Source organism: Oryza sativa, chromosome 6 (genome assembly GCF_034140825.1).
Source record: "Oryza sativa Japonica Group chromosome 6, ASM3414082v1".
NCBI classification, from domain to species: domain Eukaryota; kingdom Viridiplantae; phylum Streptophyta; class Magnoliopsida; order Poales; family Poaceae; genus Oryza; species Oryza sativa.
In genome coordinates, this window is record NC_089040.1 from 30523338 (window position 1) to 30536566 (window position 13229).

At 40.4% G+C, this 13229-nt stretch overlaps 2 protein-coding genes across 2 annotated transcripts; one reads left to right on the forward strand and one right to left on the reverse strand.

Annotated features, from left to right (window-relative positions):
• The first annotated feature begins 870 nt into the window (after nt 1–870).
• Nucleotides 871–9011, forward strand: LOC4341978 (auxin response factor 19-like). The gene is made up of 14 exons (NM_001421875.1): nt 871–1426; nt 1932–2053; nt 3436–3534; nt 3621–3677; nt 3786–3941; nt 4023–4107; nt 4378–4468; nt 4610–4774; nt 4867–4989; nt 5137–5212; nt 5316–5445; nt 5754–7627; nt 8142–8332; nt 8500–9011. Exons 1-14 carry the CDS (start codon nt 1312–1314, stop codon nt 8699–8701), a joined length of 3486 nt encoding a protein of 1161 aa, NP_001408804.1. The 5' UTR covers nt 871–1311; the 3' UTR covers nt 8702–9011.
• A 109-nt stretch (nt 9012–9120) lies between these two features.
• Nucleotides 9121–11274, reverse strand: LOC4341979 (AIG2-like protein D). The gene is made up of 5 exons (NM_001421876.1): nt 11001–11274; nt 10647–10719; nt 10082–10174; nt 9793–9876; nt 9121–9590 (listed from the first exon to the last, which is right to left on the reverse strand). The coding sequence occupies exons 1-5, from the start codon at nt 11156–11158 to the stop codon at nt 9426–9428; spliced, it is 573 nt and encodes a 190-aa protein (NP_001408805.1). The 5' UTR covers nt 11159–11274; the 3' UTR covers nt 9121–9425.
• Between the last annotated feature and the right edge of the window lie 1955 nt (nt 11275–13229).

The window sequence follows — 13229 nt, forward strand, 5'->3', positions numbered from 1 at the left end:
TTGACTATTACTGTTATATCTCCGAATTATCGGGGAGCACGTTTAACCAAGGATAAATTTCTAAAAGTGTGCCACAACTTTAGAAGGAATCCAAATTTTGTACTCAAGGAAAAGAGCTAAATTTTCAACGCGGAGAGACCATGTTCTTTCCTGCTTAGGGATGAATGGATGAATTCGCTTTCGGATCTTGTAGACATGCAATTATTTCAAAAAGAATAATTCTTAGTGAACTATTTTAAGTTCAGTTTTGACCTTCAAAATAATAGTTACTCCTAATTCATGTACTTTTACCCTCAAATGTTTTGTGTTTGAGAGGAGAACCAATCCCTCCTCTGCACGCAAAACAGAGCGGCCTTTTAATATTAGTTAATTTTTTTAAAAAATAGATCAATATAATTTTTTAAAACAACTTTCGTATATATATTTTTTTTAAAAAATGCACCATTTAATAGTTTGAAAAGCGTACGCGTGAAAACGATTAGTAAGGTGGGTTGGGAAAAGGGAGCGCCGAACTCAGCCGTAACAAGAAACAATATGAGAGTTAAGCCATTAACACTAATTGATTATTTAATAATTACTCCAAACTTAAACAATACTCTCAGTACGAGAGTATATTAATACAATTTACTCCCTTTGTCCTTAAAAAAATTCAACCTAGTAGGATGTGTCATAATATAACGAATCTGGACAGAGGGTCTAGGTTGCATTTTTTTACAGAGGGAATACTAAATAATGTTTTTTAAAATCTGATATTCATTGTCCTGAATTCAAAACACTGTAAATTAATTTGGTGTGAGCCTAGCAGGAGAGGGTGTAGGACCCACACAAGGCAGAGAGAACAAAATGGGAGCAGAAGTGAGAGAAGAAGAAGAGGATGGGTGTAGCTGTAGCTGACCTCCTTCCACCTCTCGCACACGCACAATAACAAACCACTTTTAATTCCCCGAGGAGAGCAGAGAGCTCGAAGCAAACAAGAATCACAGGAGCGAGCACGGCAGGCTGCAGCATCACCACCACCCTACTCTCTCTCTCTAGCTAGGGTTGCGCTGCTTCGGTCTCGGTCTTGGCGCCGCCTGCCTCGCCCTTCTTGCTCGCCCCTGCTCCCCTGTCCCTCTCGTGTCGGGGCGACGGACGGACATCCTCACCCGCGCGCACGTACGGGTGATCGATCGATTGATTCCTGCTCCGACGAAGACGGCGGCGGCGCCGGTGACCTCGCCGGACATGCGCGGGGCCCGCTGAGGTCTTTGTTGCCGGCGAAAGGGGTGGAGTGATTGACTCGGTCGGTGTCTGCCTGTCTGGTCTGAGGTCATGATGAAGCAGGCGCAGCAGCAGCCGCCGCCGCCACCGGCGAGCTCTGCGGCGACGACGACCACCGCGATGGCAGCCGCTGCGGCGGCGGCGGTGGTGGGGAGCGGGTGCGAAGGTAGGACGAGTTCTTGCTTTGCTTGCTGCTTCCAATGGCGGTTCGGGATGGAGCAGTGGTTGCCTTGCCGTGTTCTTGTTTCTGCAATCTGGTCCCTGTTTTATCGCGTTATTATTTCGCCACAAAATTAGGCAAATAAATCCTTTCTTATTCTTCTTGGATTTTGGATTACTGCATTTTTTTTTCTCTGCATTTTTGTTCCTGTGATTTCTGGCGAGCGTCGCAGCATTTACTGTTCCACATTTATGCCCCCTCAAAGTTTGAGTAATCGCAACATAGGAGTACGAGTAGCTGCTACTGCAGTGCTAAGCCATGTGCAGAGATTAATTGGTTTGTGTAAAAACCTGGTCGTTTAGGGGGCGAACTGCAAATTACACACAAGCTCGCCGGCGGCGTAGGGCAAAATGCATTTGGTCATTTGGATCATCCAGCTTACGGCGAGATTATTAGGGAAAAAAGTTTTCACTGTTTTGTTTGGTTACTGATTGGCCGTGGTGTTTTGCAGGGGAGAAGACGAAGGCGCCGGCGATCAACTCGGAGCTGTGGCACGCCTGCGCGGGGCCGCTGGTGTCGCTGCCGCCGGCGGGCAGCCTCGTCGTCTACTTCCCCCAGGGCCACAGCGAGCAGGTGACTTCGAAGTTCTATTGATTTTTTTTTCTTCTTTGTTTCATTTTCATAGCCATGGATGGCCTCGTTTTGAGACCCTTTTTAATTGACTTTTTGTTCTTATGATTCTAGTTTTTTTTTGGTTTGCTTTTTTTAAAAATAAGAATTCTAATTCGTCTCGTTCTGAATGTTGATGATTCTTGCACGAATAAGTTCACAACTTGCTGTCCTTTTATGAGTTCTTGAGAGGTGGAATGCTTTTTTTTTTGTTTGGTGTTCCATTTTGTTCAGTAGTGGTGGCAGTTATAATTATATGATGGGAATAATGGGATGTGTTTCTAGGGCCAAAATGATATATTTTGTTCACATCTTTATTTCTGGGAATGTTTCACTTATCGCCTAGGAGTATATGTCTCCTGGAATCTTTTCTGAATTCATGTATCTTCTGTTGCCGAAAAGTAGTAGTATTATCTTTTCATGAATTGTTTTTTTTGGTTCTTTGATATTACAGCCATCATTGATCTATTTGGTAATTTGATTTTCTATGTTTTATACGATGTGGGAGATCTCGATTGGTCTGTTTGTTCATTGTACTTTATTTTGTTTCATTAGCTACCAATTTTTAGCTTATGGCCAAAGTGGTTGGAAGTATTGGGCATACTGGACCCCCTTCTTTTATGGGTTTATGGTGTGTGGCACCATTCTCTTGCTCTGTCGTTTGGTAGATGAAGCAGCCAAGCAGCTTCGATTTTTTTTTCGCATTTAATGGTAATTACATTCAGTAGCTTCTTTTGCAACTTTCTTGGCTTTGGTGTTGGGGCTACCTTATTTTGAGCAAGTTTGAAGTATGGGGTGATGAACTGTTTGGATTTGGAAAAGATTCTTTATCTAAAAGCTAGTGCTGGAAGGTGCCTAATTCTGTATTGGTTTTTCCTATCCCTTTTGTGATGATGAGAAAAAGGGAACTTTTTTAGTAACCGTGTGATGGCTATGTCCTCATAGCACATGCCGATGTGAGGCAAGAGAAAGTTTTGCTGTGGCTTAATTAATATAAAACGAATTTATGCTTTAAACTTAAATTCAGCCTAATGTTGGTCATGCTTTTTTGTGTGGGGAAATTGCTGTGGTTGAAGTAGGGAACATTTTGTAAAAGGGAGAAGAGTTACATAGAGAATTTAAAATAAAACTTAAGCAACATAAAAATAATATTTGTAAAAATTCGGTTGCCATTTTTTCCTGTGATTTTCATCGTGATCGAGTACCCTTTGGCCTTTGTTTCCCTGTGACTGATGATTTTTTGTTGATAAGGTCCCAGTATCAACAGATTTATATCTGCATCCTTCTGATTCCAGTGTGAAAATTGTTGCTTAGAGCCACAGATTTAAGTATCTTTCATATTGCAGGTTGCAGCCTCTATGCAAAAGGATGTTGATGCACATGTTCCAAGCTACCCAAATCTGCCTTCAAAGTTGATTTGCCTTCTGCATAACGTCACTTTACATGTAATCTACAGACGTGAGATGTTATTATAGTTTCTTTTTACCTTTAACCATCTATGCTGAAAGTATGGTCCATCTATATTTCTTAGGCGGACCCAGAAACAGATGAAGTGTATGCACAAATGACTCTTCAGCCAGTTACTTCAGTAAGCATCTGATGCCCTTGCAGATCCCCAACAAATTTTCATCGATTTCCCTTTTGTTCATGGATTGTAACCCACCTTTTGTGTTTCAATTGATTGTGTATTGAAAAGTATGGGAAGGAGGCCCTGCAGTTATCAGAGCTTGCACTCAAACAAGCGAGACCACAGACAGAATTCTTTTGCAAGACACTGACTGCAAGTGATACAAGTACTCATGGAGGCTTCTCTGTGCCTCGTCGAGCTGCAGAAAAGATATTTCCTCCACTGGTATGCAAAGATCAGAGTCATATGCCATTGTTTACTTCATTTTCTGCATCTTTATTATTAAATCACTGGTGCTTGCTGTAGGACTTCTCAATGCAACCACCTGCACAAGAACTACAGGCCAGGGATTTGCATGATAATGTGTGGACATTCCGTCACATATATCGGGGTAAGCAAACAATAGCAACGATAAAAATAAAGAAAATATATAGTATAACAAATGAAAAATTCTGCTGTTGACATCCTACTTTATAGTTGTTGATACTTAATATTTGGCATGATTGGCTGAAATTGTGTGCATATGCATGTTTTGTTCTTTACGCATGGCAGTTCCTGTATTCAAACTTCAAATTATTGTGTTTTTATGTAATATATGTGGCTCGATATGTATTTTGTCCAGACAAAATATTTAATCGCCCATGTGTTTTGATATAAACAGGTCAGCCAAAAAGGCATCTGCTTACCACTGGCTGGAGTCTATTTGTAAGCGGCAAGAGGTTATTTGCTGGAGATTCTGTCATTTTTGTCAGGTATGCTACAGCTTATATGCTATATCTTTAAAGTTTGAACTAAATGATGAGAACAAGAGATGCATGATGTTTTCTTGTTTTTTGTGGTTATTCACATCGATTTAACGGTGGTCTTCTTTCTTTTTCCTTTTTATTTTTTAGGGATGAAAAGCAGCAACTTCTATTAGGAATCAGGCGTGCTAACCGACAGCCAACTAACATATCATCATCTGTCCTTTCAAGTGACAGCATGCACATAGGGATTCTTGCTGCTGCAGCCCATGCTGCTGCCAACAATAGCCCATTTACCATCTTTTATAACCCTAGGTCAGTTCTGTACTAAAGTATGTTTTGATAATTCTCTAGTAGTAACTACTGGAGAGCTGTTGAAATGATGGTATGCAAATTCCGTATTTCAGGGCCAGTCCTACTGAATTTGTTATCCCATTTGCTAAGTATCAGAAGGCAGTCTATGGTAATCAAATATCTTTAGGGATGCGCTTTCGCATGATGTTTGAGACTGAGGAATTAGGAACACGAAGGTACTTTTTTCTCACTTTTCCATAAATGGAAATAATTGTGGACTGAATTGCCATATTATATGATTATACATGTCAATGACAAAGCTGGGAATGATTCTTAATTTTCTTTTTAAATTTTTTGTTGTTGTTTTCTTGCCCTTATTGCAGATACATGGGAACAATAACTGGCATAAGTGATCTAGATCCAGTAAGATGGAAAAACTCGCAGTGGCGCAACTTACAGGTTTGTTCTCTGGTTAATTTTGGCAGCACTATAACCTAGTATTTCTTGTGCCCATTTTCTGCTGCTGATACAATATATTTTGTGTTTTTTCATTCTTGAACAGGTTGGTTGGGATGAATCCGCAGCCGGTGAAAGGCGAAATAGGGTTTCTATCTGGGAGATTGAACCGGTCGCTGCTCCATTTTTCATATGTCCTCCACCATTTTTTGGTGCGAAGCGGCCCAGGCAATTAGGTGAGCTCTCATGTTACATTGCCATTACTTCTTTTATATTCTTTAACTGCTCTTGAATCCAGTTATTGATCCAGGAGAATACCCCTTAGTCATTTGTTATGTCTAGCTACTAGCTTGGAAAATATACCTGCAACCAAGCTTTACCTTTGAGATGACAATCTGGATAACATACCTTTTGAGTTGTACGCACCCAACTGATTTGAGCTAATTATCGAATTCTAGTGGTGTTGTGAATTCAAATAGATGAATTGTTTCACTAAACTGCTTGTATGTATGCTTAACTTTTGATCCCTACCATGTAATTACAGATGACGAGTCCTCGGAAATGGAGAATCTCTTAAAGAGGGCTATGCCTTGGCTTGGTGAGGAAATATGCATAAAGGATCCTCAGACTCAGAACACCATAATGCCTGGGCTGAGCTTGGTTCAGTGGATGAACATGAACATGCAACAGAGCTCCTCATTTGCGAATACAGCCATGCAGTCTGAGTACCTTCGATCATTGAGCAACCCCAACATGCAAAATCTTGGTGCCGCCGATCTCTCTAGGCAATTATGCCTGCAGAACCAGCTTCTTCAACAGAACAATATACAGTTTAATACTCCCAAACTTTCTCAGCAAATGCAGCCAGTCAATGAGTTAGCAAAGGCAGGCATTCCGTTGAATCAGCTTGGTGTGAGCACCAAACCTCAGGAACAGATTCATGATGCTAGCAACCTTCAGAGGCAACAACCTTCCATGAACCATATGCTTCCTTTGAGCCAAGCTCAAACCAATCTTGGCCAAGCTCAGGTCCTTGTCCAAAATCAAATGCAACAGCAACATGCATCTTCAACTCAAGGTCAACAACCAGCTACCAGCCAGCCCTTGCTTCTGCCCCAGCAGCAGCAACAGCAGCAGCAGCAGCAGCAACAACAACAACAACAGCAACAACAACAAAAATTGCTACAACAGCAGCAGCAACAGCTTTTGCTCCAGCAACAGCAGCAATTGAGTAAGATGCCTGCACAGTTGTCAAGTCTGGCGAATCAGCAGTTTCAGCTAACTGATCAACAGCTTCAGCTGCAACTGTTACAAAAACTACAGCAACAACAGCAGTCATTGCTTTCACAACCTGCAGTCACCCTTGCACAATTACCTCTGATCCAAGAACAGCAGAAGTTACTTCTGGATATGCAACAGCAGCTGTCAAACTCCCAAACACTTTCCCAACAACAAATGATGCCTCAACAAAGTACCAAGGTTCCATCACAGAACACACCATTGCCACTGCCTGTGCAACAAGAGCCACAACAGAAGCTTCTACAGAAGCAAGCGATGCTAGCAGACACTTCAGAAGCTGCCGTTCCGCCGACCACATCAGTCAATGTCATTTCAACAACTGGAAGCCCTTTGATGACAACTGGTGCTACTCATTCTGTACTTACAGAAGAAATCCCTTCTTGTTCAACATCACCATCCACAGCTAATGGCAATCACCTTCTACAACCAATACTTGGTAGGAACAAACATTGTAGCATGATCAACACAGAAAAGGTTCCTCAGTCTGCTGCTCCTATGTCAGTTCCAAGCTCCCTTGAAGCTGTCACAGCAACCCCGAGAATGATGAAGGATTCACCAAAGTTGAACCATAATGTTAAACAAAGTGTAGTGGCTTCAAAATTAGCAAATGCTGGGACTGGTTCTCAAAATTATGTGAACAATCCACCTCCAACGGACTATCTGGAAACTGCTTCTTCCGCAACTTCAGTGTGGCTTTCCCAGAATGATGGACTTCTACATCAAAATTTCCCTATGTCCAACTTCAACCAGCCACAGATGTTCAAAGATGCTCCTCCTGATGCTGAAATTCATGCTGCTAATACAAGTAACAATGCATTGTTTGGAATCAATGGTGATGGTCCGCTGGGCTTCCCTATAGGACTAGGAACAGATGATTTCCTGTCGAATGGAATTGATGCTGCCAAGTACGAGAACCATATCTCAACAGAAATTGATAATAGCTACAGAATTCCGAAGGATGCCCAGCAAGAAATATCATCCTCAATGGTTTCACAGTCATTTGGTGCATCAGATATGGCATTTAATTCAATTGATTCCACGATCAACGATGGTGGCTTTTTGAACCGGAGTTCTTGGCCTCCTGCCGCTCCCTTAAAGAGGATGAGGACATTCACCAAGGTCAGTACCTTTCTGTTTCTTTATCTGAAGCCAACCAACAGCTTCTTCTGTGGTCAGCGTGAATTTTAATTATAAGTAAACATGAAGCTTTTTATCTTTTTCATTACCATGGTAACAATAATTTAAACTTGCGATGGTAGTTTCATCTACTGGAAACTAAGTTCTCATTTATTAACCTTCAAAACATTGAAGTAAATGTGCATATGGATAAGCCGAATTGCATGATAAGTCTGAGTCAGATTCTGTTCCGTGATGTGATGAGGACAGTATGAGTAGTTTTTTTTTTTGGTTGCCTAGGAGATGTTAAGAAGTTTTATGGTTGAGTTTCTAGCCGAACATAACTTTTATGTGCGAATCTCACATGTTTGTATTAATTATACTCTTTAAGATAAGAGTTTTCTAAGTGTAACTTCAGGATAAATCTGTTAAACGAAGCACCGTTTCTTTGTTGTATTATAGCATTTTATGGATGCATTTGCAGTTGCATCTTTGCATAACCTATATGGTACTGTAGGTATATAAGCGAGGAGCTGTAGGCCGGTCCATTGACATGAGTCAGTTCTCTGGATATGATGAATTAAAGCATGCTCTGGCACGGATGTTCAGTATAGAGGGGCAACTTGAGGAACGGCAGAGAATTGGTTGGAAGCTCGTTTACAAGGATCATGAAGATGACATCCTACTTCTTGGCGACGACCCATGGGAGTAAGTTCAGCTCTCATTTTCTTCTCATGCTTGCATAAAACACTCTCAAGTTTCGCTTCCAGAATCTGAATGGATAGATGGCCGCATTCCACCCACAATCAACATCGCCTATGTATCGGGCATTCATGTTCTTGCATTCCTAATGAGTGCTACTGTGGATCATACAGGGAATTTGTCGGTTGCGTGAAATGCATTAGGATCCTTTCACCTCAAGAAGTTCAGCAGATGAGCTTGGAGGGTTGTGATCTCGGGAACAACATTCCCCCGAATCAGGCCTGCAGCAGCTCAGACGGAGGGAATGCATGGAGGGCTCGCTGCGATCAGAACTCCGGTAACCCTTCCAATGGTTCATATGAACAATTCGAATGACCAAATTCACCAGTCCATATTGTCATGCTGCGCCGGTGTAAGTAGACAATCACCGGAGTGTTGTTGTAGATGTTATCAGCTTACATCCGGGAGCGCAAATGGCTCGGCGGATCAGTAGTGTTTTTTTTGTCTATATGTGTAGTTTCTCACACATCAAAAGGGAGTAGGGATGGTAAATGAAACTTACCTAGAGTTTCTTAAGGTTAGGCGAAAGATGATTGTACTGTTGGAAAGGCAGTTCTGTAGTAAAATGATTCTTCTTCAGAGGCCATTCTTAAGATCTCCATGATGAAATCAAAAGTTGAAGATGTCAGGTCTGTGTTTTTTGAGTCGTATGCATTTGCTTTTTGCAAATGTTATGTCGGGTTATTCTTCAGGTATTGGAATACTGCGTAATTTCCATAGGACAAACGGTTTTTGCCAACATGAGTGCTAATTTTTAACAAAAAAAAAAATAAAAGTTACTACTGCAAAAAAATACAGAACACAAAGCCCTTCCCTAACCTATGCTAAAGATCATGAATCACCACTTCACCAGCACACATTGGACCAACAGAAATCACAGTAGAAACTTTATTCTTACATGTATTATTAATGGATGATGCTATAAAGTATAAAGATTACACTCTCGAGGAGATGGGTTATTTCATACTAACATGCTAATACAGCGAACTGCCATTTCACTATATATATCGGCTATTGGCGAATATTGCAATGTAGTCCTTCAAATCTCAACCTGGGTCGTCGTCGTCGTCGTCCCAGGCTGTTGGATTTCCTGCATGAATGATTGGTAGGTTTCAACCCTGGACTTGGATTCAGGCTGTTCGAGGCCATCCATGAACCCGTGGGTCATCGCAAGGAAATCTTTCATGTGCAACCTCTTCCATTCCTGCAGGGGAAAAAAATGAATGAGCTCAAAATGGATATCACACAATCGTAATAACCACTGTCAATTTTATCAATTCAGTTAAGCATGAAGACAGTTTAAGTACAGGTGTGAGAATGGAAGAACTAACAAAATAACATGGGCTTAAGATCTTGTATATATACAAAATGGCATCAGGTATGAATACAGACGGAAATACCCTCACCTCAAAATCCCATTCACCATAAAGATTTGGATCCTCTGCATCAGCCCATACATAGGTGTCAGCAAGCATTGTCTCTGAAGTATCCTGCAAGGACAAATCACCTTTGTTTTTAGCAAAACCATATCGATTTTTTGACGACGTATCAACAGCAAAAAATGTACATGATGAACAGAGGAAGAACATTATTGTATGGCAATAACAAATAATTTCCTAAGATGTATTTTTGTGTCTCCTGCATAATACTTGCTGCCAGCATTGATTATGTTGACAACGTCAGTGAAAAACTCACAGTTAATGATATCTCAACTCTTGTCCTCACGTACTCCACATCTTCAAATTCATCCAGAATCTGGAGCTCTGCATCAGTAACACCGGTGATGACCTGCAGAAAAATAGTAACCGTAGGTAAGAGGAGAGAGAGGTTAAAAGCTTAACAACTTCATCTTTTCGCTTATGTTTGTACTTATCAGCCAAAATTTAAATTTTTGACCTTAAATTTAGAGTTGATTTTGGGGTTTTTTTATTCATCGAAGTTTATTTTTTAGAACACGTATATAAAAAATTTATTCATAAATTATTTTTCGTTTGTAAGTATATTGAAACCATAGCTTCTTTTCAATGAGATTTAAGGAATTGCTTGCTGTCATAACGGCCTACCGCAGTTACTGTCGAACAGTGAACATAATAGCCTAATTATATCATGAGAATATTAAAACTCAGTAATACAATCAGATGTTCATTATACTATGGTCAAACTTCAAAATAGTTATTTATATATATACTCTCTAGGAAAGATTAATTTAATTTATGTTGGAGGAAGACCAAAAAAAAGAAAGAGAAATAGTGTAGCAAACCTTGCCAGCAACTTTCTTGCTTTGAACAGGTAGGATTGCAGGATAAATCCTACCCTTGATGTTGAACCTGTGGCTGCGACAATCTCACACTTTCAGCTTATTGCATCTTTATTATCAATATGAATGAAGAACAGAATAAGCACATAGATCAATATTTTTTTTTTGAAAAAAATCTCAATCTCAATGACGCTATCACGCGTCACGATCGACGACGTCACCGGGCGCACTAGCTAGCGCGAGAGGAATCCATTCCCGGCGAGGGAGGCGAAAGCGAATCCGCAAAAGGGGAATCTCTCTCTGCAGAAGAAATCAAGAACCCTAGGAGAGGAAGAGGAGGAAGACGGCGGCGCTTACTAGTTGGGGAGGAGCGCCGGGGAGGAGGGCGGGACGCGCTTGATGATGGTGCGCACCACCTCGTCCTGCATCAGGCTCCCGTACACGAACACGCTGTGCGCCCCGACCCCGACCCCGACTCCGTCCACGGCGGCGGCGGCGGCGGGTGGCGGCGCCATGGCGAGGTGGGCGGCGGCGGCGATAAGGACTAGCGGCTGCCACGTGGCGAGCGAAGGGAGATGGAACGAACTCTCAACTCTGGCTCACTCGATTCTTGTGCGTGTGTGCAGACTGCAGAGGTGCAGAGGAATGCGTGCCATTATATACAAGCTGGGCTCTACGTCAAGATTCGTGCTGTGTGGTGTGGACGTGATCGCCGTGGAGATTCCCGTCTCTGCCTCTCCAAAGATCTGATCAGTGTGGACATGATCTGATTCGTTTTTTTTTTCTTGAAAAAAAATAGACCCGAGGCATATATAACTACGGTTGACCTTAGGCTGCGTTCGGGAGGAGCGGTTGGGAATCTCTTCTCCCCGGCACGTAAAACAGAGCACGCATTACTGAATGATTAATTAAGTATTAGCTAATTTCTTTTCGAAAATGGATTAATTTGATTTTTTAAGCAACTTTTGTATAGAAACTTTTTTAAAAAAACGTACCGGTTAGCAGTTTAAAAAGCGTGCGTGCGAAGAGAGAGAGAAGGGGTTGGGAGGTTAAAGGTAAGAACAACTTGAGCAAATACCTAGATACGTAAAAATAAATTGGGTCGTCAAGACCAATTGAGTGGAACTGATTGGAGTGTTATCACAAAATGAACTTCAGAGATAGAGCTGGGTTAACTTCACTACAGGCTTAATTCTTAAAGTTAAATTTATAAGTTGAAACCTTACCAAATAGCCCTCAAATATATTACTGACATAAACCCGTGTATGCGCTCCTTTATACTAGTACCGTATTGATTGTGTATTGTATGGCAGAGATTAGGATACAAACCATTTTCGTTATAAAAAAACATCGAACTTTTTAAGAGTACAAAAATCCAGACATGCGACATTGCTTGATAATTCTAGGCATAAGGTCGTTCTCAAGGGAATACAACTAGTGATAATATATGTGTCCATACTCTGCTTTTTCATCGAGACATACTTATCACCAGTATGTATGATCCCATGTTAGTTGAACACTATTAATCTATGAGGCTCTAATGTCCAATAACAATTGAAAATTCCTCCAATAGAAAGGTATTTGGAAGTTTGGCCATGGACCCTTACTAATTCTAAGCTACATTGTTACATAATCCTTCATGTGAAATCTTGACTAATCTTAATTGAAGCTTCAATAAAAAAAACTAAAAAAAAATTCTATACCTACTACATATTTACAACCCATTACATTCTAAATCTTAATGTACAAACAAACCATATCACTATCCGCTAATAATTATTACATCTTAATACTCATGCAAACATTCCACATCATCTACTACAATTTATTAAATTAAAGCTCCACATGCAAGCATATCAAATTATCACCCCTTATCATTTCTAAGATATCTCAACATATACCATTCATCATTTCTATAATATTAAGAGTACATTTATCCTTGTATTCGGCAGCAAAAGCGTGGGTCATCATTTTATTACTTCTACTTTGGTGGTCAAAATATCTATGCATGATCCTCACACTATAGTTTAGATCTTAGGACCCATATTTACTCTTTTTTTTTAATAAAGAAACCAACACTAATATACCAATTTCATTGAATATAGCAGAAGAAAAGGTATTGAAAAAAAATGTAGGAGAAAGGAAAGCACTAAGGAAGTAGAAGTGTTTTGCTCCTACTAAAGCCAAGTTTTGGCCTCCTCCTTGATTTGTCCTCCGAGAGATGTGACATACAGTTCTTTGTGTAAAAAACCCTATGATTCCTTTCCTATCAAATTTCCCATGCCGTAAGGAGGATGAGGGTGCAGGCTTCTTTTTTCAGTAGTCACATGTGACTATAATGTGATAAAACATTTTATTAGATCATAATTTGGTTGGAACTCTGTTTTATTGTTTTATCATGTACTCCCTCCGTACTCGTAGAAAGTCGTTTAGGATAATATTTAAGTCAAACCTTGGGAATATAAACCATGAATAACTCTCAAGTTGTTGCGTTTGAAAATGTAAAAATTATATGAATATATTTGTCTTGAAAAATACTTTCATAAAAGTATACATATATCACTTTTCAATAAATATTTTTACAGA